Source organism: Pteropus alecto, unplaced genomic scaffold (genome assembly GCF_000325575.1).
Source record: "Pteropus alecto unplaced genomic scaffold, ASM32557v1 scaffold453, whole genome shotgun sequence".
In the NCBI taxonomy this organism is placed as follows: Eukaryota; Metazoa; Chordata; class Mammalia; order Chiroptera; family Pteropodidae; genus Pteropus; species Pteropus alecto.
In genome coordinates, this window is record NW_006433510.1 from 241,472 (window position 1) to 266,461 (window position 24,990).

The 24,990-nt window shown below is 41.6% G+C and overlaps 1 protein-coding gene across 1 annotated transcript; it reads left to right on the forward strand.

Annotated features, from left to right (window-relative positions):
* Positions 1-1,251: 1,251 nt before the first annotated feature.
* On the forward strand, positions 1,252-19,534 carry LOC112476974. The gene is made up of 13 exons (XM_025044285.1): positions 1,252-1,445; positions 1,791-2,038; positions 2,425-2,561; positions 5,108-9,050; positions 9,759-12,722; positions 13,251-13,419; positions 14,413-14,672; positions 14,835-14,968; positions 15,086-15,386; positions 17,072-17,207; positions 17,578-17,825; positions 18,447-18,580; positions 19,128-19,534. Exons 1-13 carry the CDS (start codon positions 1,327-1,329, stop codon positions 19,398-19,400), a joined length of 9,066 nt encoding a protein of 3,021 aa, XP_024900053.1. The 5' UTR covers positions 1,252-1,326; the 3' UTR covers positions 19,401-19,534.
* Positions 19,535-24,990: the final 5,456 nt, after the last annotated feature.

Consider the following 24,990-nt stretch of genomic DNA (forward strand, 5'->3'; position numbering starts at 1 on the left):
TAGTGCAGCTCACAGAGTAAATGAAAAGGATGAGAAAAAAGCGATGGGGTGGCCATGAAAATTTATATAAGACAAGTATCTAGAACAAGGACATGAAGATCGGTACAGAGAAGGCATCTTTCAGTCATGTGAGAATAAAAGTCAAGCACTACAATTGCTAAGCAGTGTGATAGAATGAGCTGAGATCTATGATAAAATCATAAAACCATGTGAAATATGTTTATTTTTATATAATTGATTTTATATTTTCTATACTGTTCAGCAGATGCTAACCTTAACTAATTAGTTCTACCCTAAATTGAAAAGTATAAGAGGACAAAGACCTCTTTTTCTCACATTTATGTGTTAAACATTTGGTTCATATGAAAAGTTTGGTGAATACTTGTTTAATTGTTGCTTTTTGCTCTAGATTGCCATCAGAGAGAAGTGAAATTAGATCTTGAGATAATTGTCTACAAATTTACAGCATAATTATTTCTGAGTTGACAGTGGTGAGTAGGTTTGGAGATGTGAATAAATGTATAACTGAAATATGGTATCTTTATCTATCATAAATTGATCTATAAATTATTTTAAACTATTATCAATCAGTATTTTCTTAACTTGTCAGGTCATGTAGCCTATCTAATTCTTTTAATTAGTAAGTGTATGTGACAGGTAATTAAAACTACATGATATTACCAAATACATCACCTTTTTTTTTTTTTTTTACAAAGTGTGGGTCTAGGATATTGGTTTTCCCACTCCAAAAATAAAAGTTAATATTGAGCTAAATTTTATTTTAATTTTTAAATTGCATTTAAGTTGGCTAAATTTCTTATCTATAACTTTCTAGTGGTTGATCATAATAGAAAGCAGGTAGTTTTCTCACAAGCAGTTATTATGATGTCAGACATTCTAATACCTGTAATTTCAATCTCAACCTTGGTAACTACTCTACTAGAACTCTGTCTTGTTTTCACATCCAGTTGAAGCAACATGAGAGCTGTACTTTGCTTCTATCATTTTGGGGGATTGTTTTTTCACTGCTGTGGTGGTAAGTTACAGACGCTTTAGATTTTTTTCTCCTCTTGTTTATGTTAGTAATAGGGAAGATGTTCTTGATTCTATATCACATAATCTTGTATTTTTGTCACCTTTTAAATATTCCTTCTCATTCTTCTCTATAGTCTCCTCTTCATTATACAGAAAAGTAGAATAACAAATATATTATTAACCATTCAACATTATGTTATTTTTCATGTAATGTTTACTTCTTCCCCTCCCTATCTGACCCTTTTAGCACCCAGTTCTCAAAAGCAGTGGTTAAACTCATTGACCCCAAGGATGACCTCATTGTCAGTGTCCAACAACATCCCATGGCTAGTGCCCATGCCTGAAACCTGTCAGGGCATTGTTCTGAATCAATGGTGGATCCTCTCAACAGCCAGCTGTCTGATTAAACTGTAAGTATAGTGAGGGCCATGAGACAGATGATATAGTTATATATACTTTTTATATTTGATTCATTATAATTAACTATTTGCCTTGGATTTTGATACATTAAATAGACTTTTCTTCAGAAACTATTGTATTACAAATGAAGCTTAAAGCTCTAAAAGTCAAATTCTATTTAATTTGTAAGATAAAACATTAATTTACATGGATAGAAAGTACAAAGTTGTCAGATTACACTGCTAAGCATGTAAGGGCCTTACCAATTTAAACATTTCAGGTTGAATGGAAGTTCAATGAAATGTTTTCTCACTCTAAGTTTATAACATTATTCTTCATTTTTCCTATTCCCTTAGGAAGCATTTGCACTCTGAAATTTCAGGAATCATTAACCAAGAAGATACCTTATTTGACCACAAACTATGTCTGCACCCTGGGTTTGCTCCACAACTTGGAACAGATCAAGTGAAAGGAAACATAGGAGTGGTCCTCCTGCAATACCCTATCAGGAGAGAAGAAATGCCACTTTCACCCACTTATAACATCTTCTGGAAGAGTTGTTATAATTGCCAGTACAGACACTGCAGGGTATACCAATATCAGAGTAAGCCACAGAAGTCATATTCTCTATATCATAGCTCAGACATTAATATTAAAAGAATGATGAGAAAAGAAAGAGCTTAAAGTTTTATAAAAATAATTATATCCATATTACTCCATTTTACAGGGGTAAAGACTTAGTCCTTAAGGAAGTGAAGTGACAATATCATGGGTTACAATTATTGTGTTTTATTATTCCATTTAAAAAGGATTTGGGTACAGCTCAAAAATAGTGTATAAGAGAAAAAATGGAAGAAAGGGAGAAGTCTGGATAGCTCAGAAATTCTATATAATTAAATGATGGAAAGCTATAGTGTAAAAATCTTAGGAAGCTATGCTATAAAATGCTTAAGAGACTTAATAACTCATATCTGTACTATATTCTTTCAGACAGCAATATTTTGGGGACCAGTATTAAGAAGCTGTCAGTTAAGCTGCTGGACCTCTCATTCTGCCAAAAACAACATCTCCACCTGACTGAAAGGAACAATCTATGCATCTGGAGTCAAGCACAAGAAGAATGCTGGGTACTAACTATATAAGGCAAAGTTACCACTGGGGGTGATGTAAAACTATTTGTGAAATTCTATGAAATGAATATAAACTTTCATTTATACAAGATAAATAAGTTCTGGAGATATTGTACATCATAGTATATGCAGTTAACAGTCTTGTACTGTATGCTTAAAAATTTTTAAAGGCAAATATCATATTAAGTGTTTCCACATGTAATGCACAGATGTAATGTTTATGGTTATTATATAATCATATGATCTTCTATATACATATATATAAATGTAGATCATGATTATATAAAACATAACATCACAAATAAATAAAGCAAGAAATATTTTTATTGAGAAAATTTAGGGATAGAGAACTTACCACAGATATCTTTGAAACAATGGGAAGAACATGAGGTTACAATTCTTGGATTGGGTTTGGTTGTTAGAATACAAACAATTTAATTTAGCAAACATCAACTGAGTATTTATGAAAAATAAAAGTCTACACTTATGAGTTATAATCATTATCTATTTGTCCTGAGGTTACAGAAATAACAAAATGAAAAACGAATATCTGCTAATAACTAATTATTTTTTAAGGATATGGTCTTTTGTCTAACCCTCAACCTAGGAGATAATTTAGTACATTTTAGAGAGAATAATTATTTTATAAGATAGAGTTTAAGAAAAAAAAAGGGCTGGACAGAAACTTAAGGCAAAAAGAAAAAAGTAAAAATGAAAAAGGCCATTTGAAATTTGCTGGTATGGCAGAGATTAGAATTCCTGAAGGAGGAGAAACATGAGATTACATTAATATTTCTTTCATTAAACAAATTGCCAGGACTTTGTGAAGTCTAAAGGACTAAGAGAAGAAAGAGCCTTGAAATCAATATTTAAGAAACTTGAAATTAAGGAAGACAAATTAACCGTACAAATAGGGGATACAAATCTGACACTGTATGGGGAAAAAACAGACTTGGTCCCAACTCAGAAAATCCCAGCGTGTATTCAGTCATCTGGGAGCTTATGATTTGATAGGAGATAAATTTAAAGTACCACATAATATAATAATTAACTGCAATATAATTTTGTCAGTATTATAGACATCTGTATAGTGAATAATAGAGGCACAATGTAGACAGGGTCAATTTTATCTTCATACTGACCAGAGGAAGGTGATGCTTAAAAGTTTGAAAGCAAAGGAGCTCTTAACTACAGAGATGCACTATGTAATTAAAGGAAGAACATCTAATGCATAGATAATATTTGAGCAGTAAAACTTTTGGAGAAAATGTTGGTATGAGAGATACAGAAGAAATGGGAGTAGAAAAATAAGTTGGGACTACATTATAAAGTAATGATATATGGACTTGATTACTTAAGCAGTGGGGGCCACAGAATAATAAATGAAAGACATCAGATTTATTCAGGAATCTATTTAATAGTCTGTTAAATAACCTTTGTACTCTTCACATTTATTTCATCATTATAACTCTGTCATGCAAAGCAGAACAATTAGGAATCATATACTCATTACTCACTGAGTGCCTAAACCTGGTTTGGTGTGCTGAGATTTGAGAGTTTAAAAGGTATATAATTGTCCTACCCTTATGATGCTTACAAGTTACGGGCAACAAATAAAAAAATAAAATGTGACTGGTAAAAGTAACTTCCAAGAAAATAATTAGTGATAGATGTAGAAAATGTGCCATCAGAATAGGAGCAGCACAGAAGGCCTTTTAAAAGACTTTTATTTCAGCAAAGGCCTAAAGCTTTTGAGTAATCAACTTACCATGAATTTTTGAAGAAAGAAAATCCCAGGCAAAAGAAGCTATTAGAAAATTTCTAATACTAGAATAAAGCAAGTATAATGGTAGCAAATGAGCAAATGAAAACTGTCTATAGTTGAGTTCAGAGACTAATGAAGCCTTTGGCTTTTATTCTCAATATCATTCGGCCTCCTGGAAGAACAAACCATAAAATAAGGGTGGGTGTGACAGGGAAACAGAAATGGTAATGGCTTGAAAACAAGAGTATGATGGGAGAAAAAAAGGACAATGATTTGAAGCACAGCAATGGCAGTGGAAATGATAGAGATAAACACAACCAATACATATAATTGTATTAGTTGTGCTCTGCCTAGAAATAGCCAGCTAAGAAATTTGTAAAAAAAGATGTTGAATATCTAATTTATTATTTTAGAGTTTTCTCTAAATTCCCCACTTAGCATTTGGTTTTCCTCTTTCAATTATTTGTACCTAAGTCAGCTTCTAGAGCTCCTTGAAGTATGTACCATATAACATTTATTACTCTTTTGCCTTGTCACATGGAATTGTATGTGGTAGAAAAATATATGAATCTTATATGTTTAATGTTAAAAATATTAGTATATATGTAATATATAAATGTTTTAATAAATATGTAAATATGCATTCATATAGTTTATGATTCATAAATGTATTAGATATTTATATGCAATTGATATATGTGACATATTTTAATATATGCATCCTACATATGTCTATCTATCTATATCATATATATGAATTCTCTGTTTCCTCATTCAGGTACAGCAGGGCAGTCCTGTTCTCTGTCTCTTTAGCAACCATTGGGAGCTGGTAGGCTTGGTCAGTGAGTCCTCAATGGCCTGTTATGATCCTATTCTTGTCATCAAGATGGCCCCATACCTATCTTGGATGAGATGGCTTATTGAGGCATCCCAGAAGCTGCTGGATCCTATTTTTTCCCTACCCTGCAGTTTTTCTCCCAGGGTAGAACATAGTCCACAAAACAGGCTTAGCCTGAACAGAGACTCTGCCATTTTGACTTCCCATGGATTGACTATACAATCATATAGGAGATTAGACACTTTGCCACTAAAGAGACAGCGCCGGAATCGTCCTCCAGTATTTTTTGGCTCAAATAATAGAGATTCTTTCCCTGGCAGTAGACACTTACACCTTCAACATAGTCAGCAATACTCAGCTAGCAAATCACCAGTGGTTAAATCTTGGACCTTTCCTATTGCCAAACCATGGGATCCTTCTGTGATAGCTGATCCCTGGAGTACCCCAAGAGCTGATATTTCTGAACCTTTGGGTCTTTCTGACCCCCAGAATCGTCCAACAACTGGTATACCTATACCCTGGGACCTTCCTCAGAAAGATGCAGTGAAACATCAACATAGAACTATGACTGAGTCAGTAAGATCTTGGGTTAAACAATCAGTCAGTATAATTGGCCTTCATACTCTACCACTAGTTAATGCTGATGAAACCTGGGTTCTGTTTTCAAGTGACATAGGTGGATCCCAGATTCCTTCTGAGATTACTACTGTCCAGTCTCAAGTGCAAGCTACTAAGATTCCTTTTGATGGTCAACTTCTAGCTAGACCCTGGCTAGAAATCACCCCTGATGTTGGACCTTGGACACATAGTGTGCTAGAAAAAACAGGAACAGTGATGCAGGTTCAATCTAGTGAAGAGAATGTTAGAACCCAAATACACTATGTAGCTGGTAAAGTTAACTCTGTTGTTAAACCTGTAACCTATAACCAATATCCATGGGTCCCTTTAATAGATAATGAAATTGAATTCAAGACTCATTCCACACTAAATGCAAATAGATACCAATATCCAACAGTAACCCATACCTTGGAACCTTGGTTCCAGCCAGGTCCAAATATAGTTGGATTTCAAGAGCCTATTGAAAAGACAAATGAATACTGGATTCTCCCCGAACCTAAGTCAACTCAACTTTGGACTTACTCAGAGTTTAATATGCCCTTTTCTTTGGCGCCATCTACAGGAAGTTCTGTTATGTCTTGGGCCCAGTATAAGGCAAGTGTAATCAGACCCTCAAGTCAAATGTATAGTATCATGTTGAGCAAACATGATACTATTACAATCAAACCCCAGATGAAGACTGAATATACATCTTGGCTCTTGTTCAATCCTATTACTAATCTAATGAAGCCTTTAATTCACTCTAAAGTTGATATGATCAGATCCCGAACTCAGTCTGAAGCTGACATAGTCCAAACCTGTACTCAGTCAGAAACCCAAGCAGAAAGACCTTTTTCTCAGCTGAAAGCTGATACAATCAGACCATGGTTACAGACCAAGACTGAAATAATCATACCCTGGATTCAGCCTAAAATTCAAATAGTCAGACCTAGAACTAAAGAAGAAAAAGGCAAACATTGGACCCAACGAGAAGCAAATACAATTAGATCTTGGTCCTCCAGCGAAATTGAAACAATCAGACCCTGGAAACAGCCTGAAGCTGATAAAGCCAGATCTTGGTTCTGGACTAAATCTGATCAAATGATACCGAGGACCAAGCCAGACCTTAAAACACGGCATCCCTGGATTCAGAATGATGTTAACATGGTCAAACCATGGATTCAGTCTGAAGGTGGTGGCATCCAATCATGGGCAAAGCCTGAATCATCTACATTTAGTTTCTGGACACAATCTAAGGTTGATATAGACCTACACTGGACAAGCCCTGAAACTGATGCAGTCAGACATTGGTTGCAGACACGAACTGATAAGATCAGAACCTGGAGCCAAATTGACTCTCAGACAGACATGTCCTGGTTTGAGCCTGAAGCTAATATAGTCAGATCTTGGTTGCATCCTCAAGTGGATACATTCAAACCTTGGACTGAAACAGAATTTCAAAGAGCCCACTCCTGGACCCAACCTGAAGGTGATATAGCCAGACCTAGGACTCAGTCTGAGACTGATAATGTCAAACTTTGGTTCCACACACAAATGGAGACGGTCATACTGTGGACAGAACCAGTAATGAAAACAGCACATCACTGGATACGGTCTGAAATGGAAAGAGACAGTCCCTGGAACCAACCTGTGGATGATAAGGTAAAAGCCTGGGTACAGCGTGATGCTAACACAGTCAGACTCTGGGATGAACAAGAAGGCAATAATGTTAGGCTCTGGACACAGTATGAAGCTGACCCAGTAAGACCCTGGATTCAGCCAGATATTGGTATGATCAACACTGGGGCACAAAATGATGCAGATACTTTAATACCATCGACTCAGGCTGAATCTCTAGAAGTAAATCCCTGGACACAGTCAGAAACTGAAACAGTCACACCATCGATCCAGAGTGAAACTCCAGCTGTAAATTATTGGAGACAGTTGTTAACTAAACCTGTCACAACGTGGGCAAAGACTGAATTTCCAGGACAAAAGCTCTTGGCACATCCTGCATCTGATACAGTAATACAGAGGACTCAGGCTATATCTATAGCAATAAATCCCTGGACACAGCCTGTAGCTGATACAGTCACATTGTGGGCCCAGGGTAAAACTTCAGAAATAAATCCCTGGACAAAAACTATAGCTGACATAGTGACAACATTGACCCAGTTTGAATCTCCAGTAGTAAATCCCTGGATACAGTTTGAAAGTGATACAGCCATACCACAAAGCCAAGTTGAATCCCTAGCAATAAGTCCTTGGACACAGTCTAAAGCTGATGTAATCACACCATGGACCCACGGTGAGTCTTCTGCAGTAATTCCTTGGACAGGCATTATAGCTGGGACAATAACACAGTGGACCCAAGCTGAATCTCCAGCAATGAATTCATGGACACAGGCTATAGATGATACAGCCACACTGTATCTTCAGGCTGAGTCTCCTTTATTATATTCCTGGAAAAAGTCTGAAAATGATGCAGTCATAACATGGACCCCAACAGAGTCTTTAGCACTAAATTCCTGGAGACAGCCTGAAACTGAGAGTATGTCAACATGGACTGAGAGAGGAAATCCAGAAGTAAGTCCTTGGGCACAATCTGAAGTGAATACAGTCACAACTTGGTCCCAGGCAGAGATCTTAGGAATAAATTCCTCAATACAACCTGTTGTGGACACAATTCCGCCATGGTCTCAGATTGAATCTCCAGCGATAAGTACCTGGACAGAGGCTGAGAGTGGTACAGTCACAGCATGGACTCAAGCAGAATCTTTAGGAAAAACCTGGACTGAGGCTGCAGCTTCCTTGGTCACACTATGGAGTCAGGATGAATCTCCAGCAGTGAATCCATGGACACAATCCATAGCCGATGTAGACATACTGTGGACTCCGGCTGATTCTGCAGCTGTAACACCCTGGATACAGCCTGTATCTGAGAGTGTTATACAGTGGACTCAAACTAAACCTCCAGCAATAGATGGATGGGCACAGACTGTATCTGACATGGTCACACCTTGTACTGAAATTCCAGAATTAAAGACTGAGACAAATCCTTTGAAAGACATAATAACACAGTGCACCAATACTGACTCTCTATCTGTGAATCCCTGGGCAGAGGCTACAGCGGCAACAGTTACACCGTGGACCCAGACTGAATCTCCAGCAATGAATCTCTGGACAGAGGTTGTGGCTGAAACAGACATACCCTGGACCCTGACTGACTTCCCATCAGTGAATCCCTGGTCAGAGACTGCAACTGCCACAGTCATACCCTGGACCCTGACTGACTTCCCATCAGTGAATCCCTGGTCAGAGACTGCAACTGCCACAGTCATACCCTGGACCCTGACTGAATCTGCAGCAGTGAATCCCTGGGCAGACGTTGTGGCTGAAACAGACATACCCTGGACCCCAACTGGATCTGCAGCCGTGAATCCCTGGGCAGACGTTGTAGCTGAAACAGACATACCCTGGACCCCAACTGAATCTGCAGCAGTGAATCCCTGGGCAGAGGCTATAGATGCCACAGTCATACCACAGCCTCAGACTGAATCTCCACTAGTAAGTTGGATACAGTCTACAGTTTCCTCAGTCATATTCTGGATGCAGTCTGATTCTCTAGCAGTAAATTCGTACATACAGAGTCTAAATGATACAGTCACATTGTGGACAATGATTAAAGCTGAGTCTAAGCAACCCTGGAGAGTGCCTGAACCTAGTATATTTAGTATTTCATTGTATCCGCAAATTGATACTACTCGATCCTTGATTACAGTTGAGAATCAAGCTTCCCTTCTTTGGACACATCCTGAGACTGATAATATCAACTCATGGGCCTTGTCTAAATTTGGAACATTTATATCCTGGGTAGTGCCCTTGCCTCAAGCAGCCAGACTCTGGCTCCACTCTGAAGCTGATATTAGCAGATCTTGGTTGAAAACTGAAACAACAAGAATAAGACCCTGGGACCTATCAGAATCTCAAACAGCGACTGAATCTGCAGCAGTTAATCCCTTGGCAGAGGCTGTAGCTGAAACAGACATACCCTGGACCCCGACTGAATCTGCAGCAGTTAATCCCTTGGCAGAGGCTGTAGCTGAAACAGACATACCCTGGACCCCAACTGCAGCAGTGAATCCCTGGGCAGAGGCTGTAGATGCCACAGTCATGCCACAGCCTCAGACTGAATCTCCACTAGTAAGCTGGACACAGTCTACAATTTCCTCAGTCATATTCTGGATGCAGTCTGATTCTCTAGCAGTAAATTCATACACACAGAATCTAAATGATACAGCAAAATTGTGGACAATGATTAAAACTGAGTCTAAGCAACCCTGGAGAATGCCTGAACCTAGTATATTTAGTATTTTATTGCATCCGCATATTGATACTACTCGATCCTTGATTACAGTTGAGAATCAAGCTTCCCTTCTTTGGACACATCCTGAGACTGATAATATCAACTCATGGGCCTTGTCTAAATTTGGAACATTTATATCCTGGGTAGTGCCCTTGCCTCAAGCAGCCAGACTCTGGCTCCACTCTGAAGCTGATATTAGCAGATCTTGGTTGAAAACTGAAACAACAAGAATAAGACCCTGGGACCTATCAGAATCTCAAACAGTGAATACCTTGACTCAATTTGGACCTGGTAGAGTGGATCTCTTGGCTCAACCTGAGACTGCCACAATCTTATCATGGGTTCAGACAAAAACGGGTGTATTTCATCCCGAGAACTGGTCTGAAGGAGACACAGTGAGATCTTGGACCTTTTCTGAAGCAGATATAGTAAGACCATGGATCAAAAATGAAGCTGGCATAATCAGTCTCTGGACTCAACCTAAAAGTAGTACTTTCAGACCTTGGGCCCAGCCTGAATCTGAAACAGTGAGGCCCTGGACACAATCTGAAGCTAATATGTTTACACTATTGCCCCAGTCTGAAATGCAAGCAGCGAAACCCTTGACCGTGACCGACATTAATATGGTCAGATGTTGGTTCCAGACTCAGTTTGGTGCAATAAGACATGGCACTCAACCTCAATCTCAAATAGCTACTCCCAGGATCCAACCAAAATGGCAAAGAGCCCACCCCTGGATCCAGCACAAAGCTAATACAGTCAGATCTTGGATTCATCCTGAAGGTGATTTAGCCCAACTCTGGACCCAAACTGAAAGCAACACAGCCAGACTCTGGACCTATCATGAAAAATCATGGACCCAGCCTGAACTACAATTTGTCAGTTCCTGGACTGAAGTGGATACAGTCACATTTTGGTACCCAATGCAAAATGGTACAATTAGGCCCCAGTACCAATTTGAATCTCAAATGCCGTGTTCCTGGACTCAAAATGAAGTTGGTATAATCATCCCTTGGACTCAGTATGAAAGTAATTCAATCAGATCCTGGACCAAACTTGAAACTGCTACAATTCAACCCTGGATCCACCTTGAAGCTGCTGCAATCAGATCGTGGACCTTGGCTGAAACTTTAAAAATCTACCCCTCAACCCAGGTGGATACTAATACAGTAATAAGACATTGGTTTCAGACTCAAGTAGATTCAGTCAGACCTTGGAATCTGCAGAAAGCTAATACGGCTAGACCCAGTACCCAGCCTGAAACTGAAACACTCCATATTTGGTCACAGACTGAAAGACAAGTAGTAAAACCTATAACTTTATCTGAAGTTGATACAATTACTCCTTTGTTACAGACTCAAAGTAATACAACTAGACCCTGGATTCAACCTGACTCTCAGACAGACAGTCTCTTGACCCAGACTGACATTTCTGTAGTTCACCCCTGGACTCAGCAAGGAGCTGTTACAAATCAACCTTGGTTGTACCCTGAAACCCAAGCAGTCAAACCCTGGGTCAATATGGAAGCTGATACAGTCAGATCTTGGTTCCATATTCAAATGAATAAAGTCATACCATGGACCCATTCAGAATTTCAAGTATTCAGTCCTTGGATCTACTCTGAAGTTGGCATAGTTAAGTCTTGGATACAGACTGAAACCCAAGAAGGCAGGCTCTGGGCCCACCCTGAAACTGACATTATTGCATCCTCCACTATACATAAATCTGACAAAGTCAAAACATGGATCCCACATGAAAAAGAAATAAAGCCTGACGGCCATTATAAAGCTGATATAATTTCATCATTTGTTCCTCTTGAAGCTGAGCCAGATAGAGCAACTCCATTAACTAGTCAATTTGGCTCCTGGTCTGAACGTGTACCTTTTTTACAAACAGAAAGTATCCTTTCCGCAGATCAGTATTTTATAATAGCTTTGTCAACTGAGATACCTGCAACAGAAAGCCAAGATCAAATCCATTCTCTCCTACCTAGTGAGCTTACAAACATTCTCCTTCTTACCCTTTCAAGCACCTGGCTTCCTGGAAGAGTCAATTATCTGAACTTTAGCAGTAACTTACAAATCACCAAAACAAAAGGAAGCCCTGATGTCTCACCTAATTTTCTTAGCACTCTTTATCCATCTTTTTCCTTTCTCGTTCCTTGTTCTCTGCCAACTGCATGTACTTTGTCCCCTTCCTGTTCGTTGCTTTTTTCTTGCACATTTCCTTCATCCTGTATTTTCCCTTATTGCTCCATTCTTTCTCCTACGGCCTTCTCTCCTGTCCTTTTGACCTTAGCCTCTTCTGATAATTCTCCCCAGAAACTATCTACCTCAAAATTTACTGAGGAGACCATTCTTTCTCATGGTTTGTCATCCCTGCGTGCTGCTCCAATCACACTTTTAACAAAGCAACCTTATCAGACGCCTGGATCTGAATTTGAAACTAAGTCTAAACAGCCTGAACAAGAGCCTCTCAAGAATTCAGAACTCAATGTTTCCTTGGCTGAGTGTCATCTGGGTTTGGTCTGGAAAGAGAGTCTCCAGGCTTTCTGGCTCTTCAAGACAGCTGTTATTTCTCATGAAACCACAGGTAAGTTCAGCCTCGTTATCTAGTTTAGTTATTCTTGGGACCAAAGTCTTGAAGCCTAAAATCAGAGTTTCTGATTAACTCAGAGGTCATGTTCTCAAACTTTGGTAGAGTGAAAATTCAAATTATTACCTGCATCAGAAAAGCGGGGGATGAATAATGTAATCTTAAAATATGTCCACATATTGAGAGAAGAATACCTCATTTTTGCCAGAAAGAGTTTAAGACCTAAGTATTGTAAACCTAGTTTCTTTCAGCTTACTGTACTAGAAAAACACTTTTAGTATTTAGAAATGCTTTATTATTCCACTTGAGGAATGAATGGAGATACCTCATATTATTCTCAGAGTAGGCAGATCTTTGTTACTCTAGCTACGTTTGTAGGATTAAAAGATATTTCCAAGCATTTCCCCAAAGTTAAAGATTTACAAACATTTTCCTAAAATCTAAAAATAGGAAATCAACACGTTCAGGGAAAAGAGGGTAATAGCACTAACTTCATCTTATCCCATGTGTGGATTTCTTCTGCAGAGTGTGGCTTACGCCCTGGCCTCGTGCCTCATTGTCCCAACTGCTGGGAGGCAGAAGTTGGTGAATTCCCTTGGATGGTTTCATTGCAACTCTCTTTCTCTCATTTCTGTGCTGGTTCTATACTGAATGAACAGTGGATCCTTACCACAGCTAGATGTGCGAATTTCATGTAAGTCTGAGTGTCATTTGAAAGTTAATTTTATATCATTATAAAGTATAACTTAGAGATTGTTAATAGGTATCTTTTTAAAAAATTTTTTTTTAAGAAGATAGATAGTCTTTCTTAGCTACAGAAATAAAATTTGGTATTCCTTTCTTTTGGTAATCATGTGATATATTTCCTTAGCTAAAGACAAAGTGTGTGCTCTCTATCTCTTAATAGCTTCATGTATATCCAAGTTAGTGTTTTAGCTGTTTTTTAGGGATAATCTCAGGATCTAAATTAATACAATTTAAAATTTTATGTTTATATAATTTTACCTATAAAATGATGAACAGTATCCTCAATATAAATTATTACCTACATTAGAATCACAATTTTACATTTTATGACTTGAAGAACTTTGTCTCTTAAAATCATTTATTAATCTCTAGAAGAATAATAACTATGACTCTCTTAAAATTTTCTTTTGGGTACATAATTTTATTTCTCACTGTAACATACTGAAGTAAAGCCATTAGTACAGACAAGACAAAGCTCAGGAAGAGGGAGTAACTATCCAAAATCTATTTCTCACTTTAACATACTGAAGTAAAGCCATTAGTTACAGACAAGACAAACAAAGCTCAGGAAGAGGGAGTAACTATCCAAAATCTCACATCTTGCAAGTGGGATATTTCAATTTCTAAATTTCAACTTTAGTATCACTAAGAGTTAAACATAATAAACGTTAGGGTGTATAACAACTTGTTTTAAGTCAGGTGTTTTTTATTTTTTTTAACAAGGATGTGGATTGCATTGTAATATTTATCTAACCATACCTGAAGATCTTCACACATGTGGTGCTTAATAAAACAGTGTGTGTTGGCAACAAGGAGAGAGGGAATTAGAGTAGTACTTTAGTGCTCACCTGGACTTCATGTGATTCATGTTAAGTGCAAGGTTCTTTTTCACATTGAAATAATGTAATAACAAAAGGTTTGATAAATTCCTCTCCACCAGAAAAAACTCAGAAGCCCTGGCCCTGGTCCAGGTGGGACTTATTGATCTTCAGGAACCTACTCAAGCTCAGACTGTAGGCATTCACCGCGCCATGCCGTATGTAGGCCCTAAGGGACCTTTGGGACCTGGGCTAATCTTCCTGAAGCAGCCACTGCATTTTCAACCACTGGTGCTTCCTATCTGCCTGGAGGAGAGCCTGGAGCAAGAGAAAAATATACAACTGTATGACTGCTGGCTACCCAGTTGGTCCCTTATGAGGGGTGAGTAATACAATAGTCACTGATAGGAGGTAAGACTGACACATTTAGAAAGAGGGTTTCCTTTCTCATGTAAAGTAGATAGGTTATTATCTTTCTCTTCAGCTATATTCCTTCCTCCAATATAGGCTAAAGAAAAAAAATTTATTTTCTGTTTTTCACCAGGAAGTCCCGGAATTCTGCAGAAAAGGCACCTAAGCATCCTGAAAGTCAGCTCTTGTGCCCAATTTTGGCCCAAGCTAAATGAATTCACTTTCTGCGTTGAAGCCAAGAAAGCTGTGGGGGAGGCTGGCTGTAAGGTGAAAAGTTGAGGGGGTATAAAATTCAGAGAGAAACAGATGAATATTGAACACCTGAAGTTACTTCCTAGCCTCCTTTAAAGTATCTGTGAATGTTTTGCTCCTTGTTTCTTGCAGGGTGACCTGGGGGCACCTCTAGTGTGCCATCTGCAACAAAAGGACATATGGGTGCAGGTGGGAATCTTGAGTAACTTTGATGAACATTGCACAAAGCCCTACGTCTTCAGCCAAGTGAGCCCTTTCCTTTTCTGGCTCCAAGGAGTTACACGGCCCAGCCATGCACCCTGGTACCAGCAAGGGCCAATGACTACTTCTGCTTCCATCTCCCTTTCAGTCTCTACCTCTACGAATGCGTCAGGTGTTACCTCCACTACTGCTTCTATTCGGCCACACTTCATCTCTCTGCCACAGCCTCAGAGTAAGGCCCAAGAAAATGGTAGTGAGGGAGGTATGAGAAGGAAAGGAAAAGAAGAGGATATTGGAAGTAGATAAGGGGAGAGGAAGCTCTTTTCCTGAGAAATTCATCATAAGTTTTTATACCAAGGAAGTAATGGGAATCATTTACCTCATGGCTTAAAAGGCAGTTCATACTTGGTGTATTATTTTATTTAACTTTCACAATATCCCTATGCGATATAGGTGACAAGATTTTTATAATTATCTTAATCAATTTCTCTGAAAGCCAGAGAAGTGAAATGTATTGATTATGTTCTTAGGAACAAAGAAGAACAAGGCTAGCACAGAGACTCAGATTTCTTATTCTTCTAACACAAAGTTATTTCTTTACTGCTGCACACTTCCTTACAAATGTAATGATAAAATTTTTAGTTAAATATATATTTTTGGTTGGTAGGCAATACAGAGTGACTTCTACGTTCCTGTGCACCCAACTCTATCACACCGTGACTCTTCCTCCCTTCCTTGACTATTATGAAATCCGCACACTACCTACCATTAATAGCTATTTCTCATTCTTCTTCCTTCCCTTCTTCTTTAGAAATCTATTTCTGAAAAATCATATTCCCACAGACTGTTTTCACCTAATTACCACACCAATAGCAAATGATGCTTTTAAAACATAAGCAAGGCCGTCTCACTTCTTTGCTTAAATCTTTCAGAGTATTTTTCACTCAGAGAACTCAAAGACTGTATTTCACTGAAGATTCTTAGTTCTATTTTCATCTTTTTATAGATGTATCTTCTCCATTTTTAGTATAGCTATTAACTACCATTGCTTCAACTCACTTTTCTGTGGAACTCTAAAATTCTTTTTTTAAATATAAATTGTTTCCTGAGCTTCAAATATGAATCTCTTATTATTGTATCTATTTGATCTCACCAAGATTTTAATTTTAGTAAGCTCATCCCCCTCCAGTTCCAGTTACATTAAAATTTTAAATTTATTTCTCTAACATTTTGAATCGATTTTTCATTGTTTTTATTGCCTACCACATCAATAAATCCTAACTAGCTAACAGCTATATTGCAAGAGAGAGAGCTGAAATAGGACCCAACAGCGAGACTAAAGAGAATTTAAACTGAGCCATAAAGAAATCACAGACTTGGGATGATAATAACAAGGGGAACATTCTTTTCAGGGAAATAGTATGAACACAAAAATTCAGTTTTTGTTTACAAAGCAATTTTAATAACATTGATATGTTTAGCAGAATTAGAATGAATAAAAGACTTTTAAAGATGGGCATGAGTGTGGATGGTGGAAGTGGGTGATTGTGATCAAAGGGTACAAACATCCAGTTTTAATATGCATGATTTTGGGGACCACTTATACAGCATATTAACTATAGTTAATAATACTCTACTGCATACTTCAGAGTTGCTAAGTGAGTAGATCGTAAATGTTTTCAACATGCACACAAATGTGTGAGGTGAGGTGATAGATATATTCACTAAAGTTATTGATGTAGTTATTGTGCATTATATATGTTTATCAATTATCCTGTTGTACACCTTGATCTTATGGAATGTTGCGTGTCAATTATGTATCAGCAAAGCTGAGCAGGGGGCAGGGTGAGGGGGATGCAGAAATATGGATCAAGGATAACAATTCTGATGAATTTACCTTTACTGTTTTTTTCTCAGCTTTGGCAGATCGGATTTCTCTGCGGTATGCCATGCCTTGGCAGGCCATGATCATTAGCTGTGGCAGTCAAATTTGTAGTGGTTCTATTGTTAGCAACTCTTGGGTTCTCACTGCTGCCCACTGTGTCAGGAATATGTAAGTTTGCATCTTATCTCTTCCAATACACCATAATTCAGTATCTCCAAATTACTTTGCTGAAGATTTCTTTGGATAAATTCACTTAATATTATACCTGAACCATCTCTCTTATCCCCTTAACATCTTTAATTCAGGCTAAGAAATTTCCCTTAGTGTATTTGGATATCGATACCTCTGATAGATAATGCCTCTGTAAAAATTGGTTGTGTGTTTGACTTTATTCATAGACTTCTGGTTTCCCTGTTGCAGAGTAGGAACGTTGTGCATTGTGGCTAAGAAAATACTTTGGAAAGCCTTATATGGTGGCTTTTACTGGCTCATATTTCCTAGTGAATCTATTCTAATTATTCTCTAACTACTCACACAGGAATCCTGAAGACACTGCTGTAATACTGGGCCTGAGGCACCCTGGGGCACCTCTGAGAGTTGTTAAGGTATCTACTATTCTACTGCATGAAAGATTCCGGTTGGTGAGTGGGGCAGCAAGAAATGATCTAGCATTGCTGCTCCTTCAAGAAGTCCAGACTCCCATTCAGCTCTTGGCACCTTTGGGCCATATGAAAAACCTGAACAGCTCCGAATGCTGGCTTTCTGGGCCACGAATTCTTAAACCAGGTCAGTACTTACTTGCTTGTTAGGGCAGTAGTTTTAAAACTAGTGATATAAAGCATCCATATTTTTGATACTGCAATTCCAGTAAGAACTCTAATCACAGTTTTCTGCATTACTAATTCTAAAGTTTTGTACAAGTCAGAGATATGCTCTGAGAGTTATTTGTGTTTTGTAAAATGATGGTTTTCATGATGACTCTAGGATTTTACAGATGAAAAATAATGCAAGGGAGATCTTTCTGTGCATAGTCAAGTTTCACAAAAAAGGTAGAAATAATTTGTATTCCAACTCTATGCTAACATTAGAACAAAGGAAAAGAGGGTTGGGTTTGTTTTGTTTGTACTTATTTAAGGAAATTAAACTGGATGCGAATTGAAATTTTTAATTTTACAAATAAAAATAGACTTGTTTAGTATGAAGAGAAGCATTTAAAAAGTGAGGGAGAGTATTGGAATTGATAAATTTTTGGGGTAAGATGGAAATGGTAGTAATAAGAAAATAAAACTTCTTAGCATAAAAAGTTAGACAATAATTTATAATGATGATCATAATCTTATTTCAACAATTGGTGTTTTAATATTACAAATGTCTCTTGGGACTTTTATTTTCCATCTGTTGTTTTAGGGCAGACAGATGAGAACCCAGAAATGTTACAGATGCAGGTGACAGGAGCTTCAAGCTGTGCATACCTTTACCCTGATATAGGCAGTTCTTCTGTCTGCTTTATGACTGAGGCCAAAGGCTCTGTCACAAATGTGGTGAGCAGCTCTGTTTTAAAATTTCTAATTATAATTGATAGAAGCTATAATATTCTCTCTCTATATATGGATGTATAGACTACCCATCCATAAATTATAAGAAACAAAATTCTCATTCAGTAGGGAATAATTTTTTTTAAATACAGAACAAACTTTCTCAAAAATAGATTTTACTAATCTCTGGTTTATCTGACATTAGCTCTTCTCTAACCACACTTAAGAGCTGTCTTGGTGCTCTCCAAACAAATAGGCATTTTATAGAATTCTCTCTCTTATAACTTGAATTCTTGCTCCTCAGAATCCACTATAAAAATCTTTTTTATTTTTTGTTTTATGAATGACCTCTTTATAAACTAATTCTCAGGATTTTATTTGTAATGTTGCCTAGATAGGAATCTATTTGGTAATGATGATTTTTTTTAATGTACCTATTTGAAGTCTCCCTCTCTCGAGAATACTTTCTCTTACTGCCCATTTTACAAAGTCTAGGATTAAGTAAAACATTGAGATAGTGACTTGAGTCTAAATTCTCTCTTTGACTTCACAGGAGCCAGTGAGTCCAGGCAGTGCTGTTATGTGCAGACCAATATCTGGCAATGGCAGCTGGAGACAAATAGGCCTCACAAGTCTGAAGGACCTAGCTACCATTGTGAGGCCATACTTCTCCTGGATATTAACCACCTCTGCAAAAGCTGGTCATCCCATAAACCAGGCCCTCATGCCTTGGATGGAAAAGCCCAAGTCAGCTGGACTTCTAAAACAGCCAAACACACTGTCATTTTCTTGTGTAATGATTATTGTACTTCAGAGTCTTTTGTAATCCAGTGACTATGAAAGGCATTGCTGGTATTTTCAAAATGTGTAACATGAGACATAAGTAACATATAGTCAAAAACAAATTCATGCATGATTGGATCTTCTAGATATTCTTTTAATAAAGACACTCTAGGTCAATAATGACTGCTTTCTGTTTGTAACATGAACATACACGTTGATTAAATGTTCTCAAAATTCAGAGGATTCTAACTATTAAATTTTTAACATAAAAAAACATCAAATTTGTTTAAAGTAAATAAAAGTTTCAAACATCAACAAAAATGAAATCTTCTTGGAATTTGAGCACATACCTCACTCAAATTTTAATATTGCAAATAACTCCTATAGTATGCAACACAACACACTCACGCAAAAATTAGTATAAAATCCCCTATGACTCCTAAGAAGACACAAAACATTTTACTGGAAAAGGAATTTAATAATATATGAATGGCAATAACATATTTAATTATTCATGTAAAAACTTAATTGAAATAAATATTATGCAAAGGGTAAAAATTTCAAGGAAAAAATGTACCTAGGCCAGTTCAGAAGTCGGCAGGGCCTGCGGAAATTTGCCTACTTGCTGTGACCTGTAAGGTAACTGGAAAATATTTGCGTTTACCCTAAGATACATTGTAGGGGCTGGCCATGGGAGCTGCAAGGAGTTCTTCCCACATATAAATCCATCTGTGGGAAAGTCATGTTACATTCTCACTGTGGGGATGCCAGGCAGAGTGAGTCAAGCCTGTCTGTCAAGGCCTCTCAACTGCCTGGAACTGTGCAGGATGGGTTATAGGTCTTCCACTGCCATGTCCTGTAGTGCTGTTTGCAGGGGAGATTAGGATTCGTGCACATGGAGGTCAAAGCTTCCTCAATCTGTAAAAGGCTGTTGGACATTGAATTATTGAGTGTGAGGGGGAGTCTAAGGAGCCTAAGGAATGTCAGACAGTTCATCAGGGATGGAGAATCTTATGAAGGATCTGATTTGCACATGACTCAGAGAGAATCCTGGGATGATGCATGATGAAATCTTTACCTGACGTGTGGTGTGGGGTAAAAGGCCTCTGCCTCTCCAAAAATAGGAATACTGGCTCATTGTGGGACACAGAACACATGAGTGAGTAATGTGGCCATTGAAACGCCCTGCCCTACCCCCAAACCCCCACCCCTCCACTCCCTTGGACCTAAAATGAGACGCTAGAAATACAATGGACTTCACATGAAGCCATACTGATATGAGCAAGTCCGGCTTTGCATCGTCCTCCCAGGCAATTTATCACTTCACCTGCTGACCTCACTTCAAGGCAAAGTCCCATCTTCACTGCCTTCCCACATGCCTGTGTCTCGTTCCCACAGTCCTAACATACACTTTACTCTCTGTTTCCTGAATGTGGCTTGGAACCCTGACCCTGAGAGGCTGGCTGTCTCAGCCAAAGACAGTACAATCCTATACCTTAGGAGGGCGTGTAAGTCAACACTTAAGTAAACATCAAGAGTTCACCCTTCCGCACGCAGTCTATCTGTCTAATGACAACAGAGAGAGTCCCTGGGGGACCACCGTCCAACGAAACTCTGCATGGACATTTTAGGGACTCGAAGGGGCACAGGGAGGGGGCCGGGGCGCCCCCTGCCTTCTGTGGGCCCGCTTGTGGACCAATCCGCCCGACGGTGGGGGGCGGTCCGGAGGCGGGGAGCCCAGCGCCCTTCCCCCTGAGTCGGCCTGCCCTCAGTCGGCCTCTCCCGGAAGCCCCGGAATTGCTTTCCCGTTCTCACCCCGTCCGCTGTCCGGGCCCTGAAATATCTTCCCTGCCACTCGAGCAGCCGTCTCCCTGCCACGCTGAATTTTCTCCTTTGCCCTCGCTCAGTCCTCGTGCAGCTGCGCTGCAGAGTCTCCCCTGAACCTACCGATCGTCGTTCTGAACCCCGCACGTGGCTCTTGGGCTTTCCTCGGCCCTCCGCCCGCAGCGGTAACATTGCCCCCTAGCCTCCTCGGCAGCCATCCCTCTGCATCCCCAGACGATTTCCCAGACGAGTCTTCTACTGGGCGCCCTCCGTGCACGCCTGAATCATCTCTCCTTAGGCCTCGGTCGGCGCTCTCTGCGAATCCTCGCGTATTCGACTTGGACATTTCGGTGACCGGACCGAAAGCCAATCGCTCACCTGTGTCAGCAGAGTATAGTCAGTCATTGTTTGGAGTCTCCAAAGGCCCAGAAGAAATTCCCTGGCAAACTCTTCCTCCACTTGGTCAGCGAGTGGCCTTGCAACGCATTTCCGAATGCCCGTGACCTCTTTCCGAATCGTTCCCAAGGGGGTTCTGAGCAGAGAGGCCAGGCCCTCTCCGACGGCACCAATCTGTGTTTAGGACAGTGCTCGGCCTCACGGTGGCCATCAGGCGGATCTCTCGTGCACGAGGCAAAGAGATTGACTTGAGCACACGTGCTGCGCACGTTTCCCTCTTGCATTTCTTCCTGGCCCCTCAGTCGGCCTCTCCCGGAAGCCCCGGAATTGCTTTCCCGTTCTCACCCCGTCCGCTGTCCGGGCCCTGAAATATCTTCCCTGCCACTCGAGCAGCCGTCTCCCTGCCACGCTGAATTTTCTCCTTTGCCCTCGCTCAGTCCTCGTGCAGCTGCGCTGCAGAGTCTCCCCTGAACCTACCGATCGTCGTTCTGAACCCCGCACGTGGCTCTTGGGCTTTCCTCGGCCCTCCGCCCGCAGCGGTAACATTGCCCCCTAGCCTCCTCGGCAGCCATCCCTCTGCATCCCCAGACGATTTCCCAGACGAGTCTTCTACTGGGCGCCCTCCGTGCACGCCTGAATCATCTCTCCTTAGGCCTCGGTCGGCGCTCTCTGCGAATCCTCGCGTATTCGACTTGGACATTTCGGTGACCGGACCGAAAGCCAATCGCTCACCTGTGTCAGCAGAGTATAGTCAGTCATTGTTTGGAGTCTCCAAAGGCCCAGAAGAAATTCCCTGGCAAACTCTTCCTCCACTTGGTCAGCGAGTGGCCTTGCAACGCATTTCCGAATGCCCGTGACCTCTTTCCGAATCGTTCCCAAGGGGGTTCTGAGCAGAGAGGCCAGGCCCTCTCCGACGGCACCAATCTGTGTTTAGGACAGTGCTCGGCCTCACGGTGGCCATCAGGCGGATCTCTCGTGCACGAGGCAAAGAGATTGACTTGAGCACACGTGCTGCGCACGTTTCCCTCTTGCATTTCTTCCTGGCCCCTCAGTCGGCCTCTCCCGGAAGCCCCGGAATTGCTTTCCCGTTCTCACCCCGTCCGCTGTCCGGGCCCTGAAATATCTTCCCTGCCACTCGAGCAGCCGTCTCCCTGCCACGCTGAATTTTCTCCTTTGCCCTCGCTCAGTCCTCGTGCAGCTGCGCTGCAGAGTCTCCCCTGAACCTACCGATCGTCGTTCTGAACCCCGCACGTGGCTCTTGGGCTTTCCTCGGCCCTCCGCCCGCAGCGGTAACATGGCACCCTAGCCTCCTCGGCAGCCATCCCTCTGCATCCCCAGACGATTTCCCAGACGAGTCTTCTACTGGGCGCCCTCCGTGCACGCCTGAATCATCTCTCCTTAGGCCTCGGTCGGCGCTCTCTGCGAATCCTCGCGTATTCGACTTGGACATTCCGCAGCCCTCTTGGTGTAGGCCTGCAATTTGCCTTCTTCCGTCTTGGACCCCGAACCTGCAACCCTGGCATTTTGCCCGTGCTGACTCAGCCGTGTCCCTGAAGCCCGAACACCTGTCCGCGACCCTGAACTCAGCCCTCGTCGTGCAGCCCCGTCTTTCTCCTTCCTCACACACCGTCTTCTGCGTGCGGTCGGGAGAGCTCTCCCCGTTTCCCGACAAAGGCATCTGCCCGCACGCCCCGATGTTCTTCTTGAACCCGCACTCAGCCGTCTATCCGCAGCCCGAGATTTTTCTGTGAACACGACGAAGGCCTCTCCTGACAGCCCTCAAAGGATCTCCTTCTCACTTTGTCAGCTCTTTTCCAGCTACCCCTCAAATTCTCCCGTGTCCCTTAATCGCCCCTGCGTGCCTGTGTGGACTCCACCCTGACTCAGCCCTCTCCCTCAAGCCATGCAGTTTCGCCGTGTAGGCTGACTGAGCCCTCTTGCCTCAGCGCAGGAACTGCTGCCTGTGTGCCTTCCTCAGCCCCGTCCAGGCAGCCCTGGACTTTCTCCCCGTTCTTTGTCAGCCCTCTTACCGCAGCCTCCGAGGGTCTCCTTGGCCCCGCCTGAGCCCTGTCAGGGCAGGCCCGAAATGTCCACCTTTTCCCTTACGAAGCCCAGTCCCTGCAGATCTGCAAGTGGTCCCCGTGTCCGTGCGTCCCCAGGCCTGTCCAGGCAGCCGTGGGGAATCGACGCCGTCCCTTCCCCAACCCTCTCTCGGCGGTCCTGCATTTTTCTTAGCCTTGACTCAGCTGTCCGCGTGTGAGGCCAGAACGTCCACTTTCTCCCGTTTGCATCCCTCTGTCTGCCGCCCTATGCTTTCCTAAACCTTCCTCCGCCTTTTCCCTGCAGACCTGCAAGTCGGCTCCAGCCCCTTCCTGAGCCCGCTTCCTGGGCCTCTGGTGTGGCCACCTCCTTTCTTACTCCGTGGTTCCCCCGCGGCCCAAGATTTTGGTCCAGGTCGCCCCCGAGGCCCTCTCCCAGCAGTCCTGCGAGTTCTCCCTGTGCCTTCCTCTGCCCTCTGCCTGCAGTTCGAGACATTCTGCCTGGGCCTTATTTCTGCAAGCCTCTCGCCGGGTGCCTGCCCATCCTTTCTGGTCCCAGATTGGGCCCTTTCTTCTGTCGCCCTGAAGATGGCCCTGGTGTCTTCCTCAGCCCTCTGCCTGGAGTCCTGTTTTGCTCTGCTGTCCTTGCTCAGTTCATCTTTGGAAGGGCAGCAATTTTCTTGCTGGCCCTTCCTCAAGCCCCCGCCTGCAGTTCTGTGATGTCTCTCTGTGCTCTGCTCAGGCCTGTCTCTGCTGCCCCGTTGTCTCACACTCTTCCTTTCTCGGCCGCCTTCAGGCGGCCACGCAGTTCTTGTCGTTTCCCTTCTTTGCCGTATCCCTGCAGTCCTGGAATGACTTCCTAACCCTCGCAAGCATCTCACTGCAGCCTTAAGAGTAGTGTGTCCTTCCTTCTCCGTCGCCCCGCATCGAGTCGTGCAGAACCATTCCCTTCGTATTCCTCAGGCTTCTTCCTCTTGGCGCGAAAGGACTTTACGTGTGTCTGCATGTATGTACGTGTGTAAGCATGTGTGGATGTAAGGACGTATGCATGTGTGTATGTATGAATATGTCTGTTTATTTACTTATTTATTTACTGCACATTCGGGCTCGAAACTGTAAGCCTGCCACATTGGCCTGGGCGCACTCAGCCACTCCCGCAAAGCCCTAAGGTTTCCCCTCTGTCCGTTACTCAGGCCCGTGCCGGCAGCCTTGACTCGGTTCTTCTCCTGCACTCACGAACCTGCGGACACTTCCCTTCCAATTGCTTTCCTCGCCGGCCGAAAATGCCATGATTTTTGTGTTTCATCCCGCACTCGGCCCTCTTCCTGCAGACCTAGGAATTCTCCGTGAGCGTCACTCAGCTGTCTCCTTGCA

Bases quoted from the DNA above. Each gene is read 5' to 3' on its own strand.
- LOC112476974 (XM_025044285.1), top strand. From the start codon at position 1,327: ATGACCTCATTGTCAGTGTCCAACAACATCCCATGGCTAGTGCCCATG. The intron at 13,420-14,412 runs GTAAGTCTGAGT...CCTCTCCACCAG, and splicing joins GCTAGATGTGCGAATTTCAT to AAAAAACTCAGAAGCCCTGG. The intron at 14,673-14,834 runs GTGAGTAATACA...GTTTTTCACCAG, and splicing joins CAGTTGGTCCCTTATGAGGG to GAAGTCCCGGAATTCTGCAG.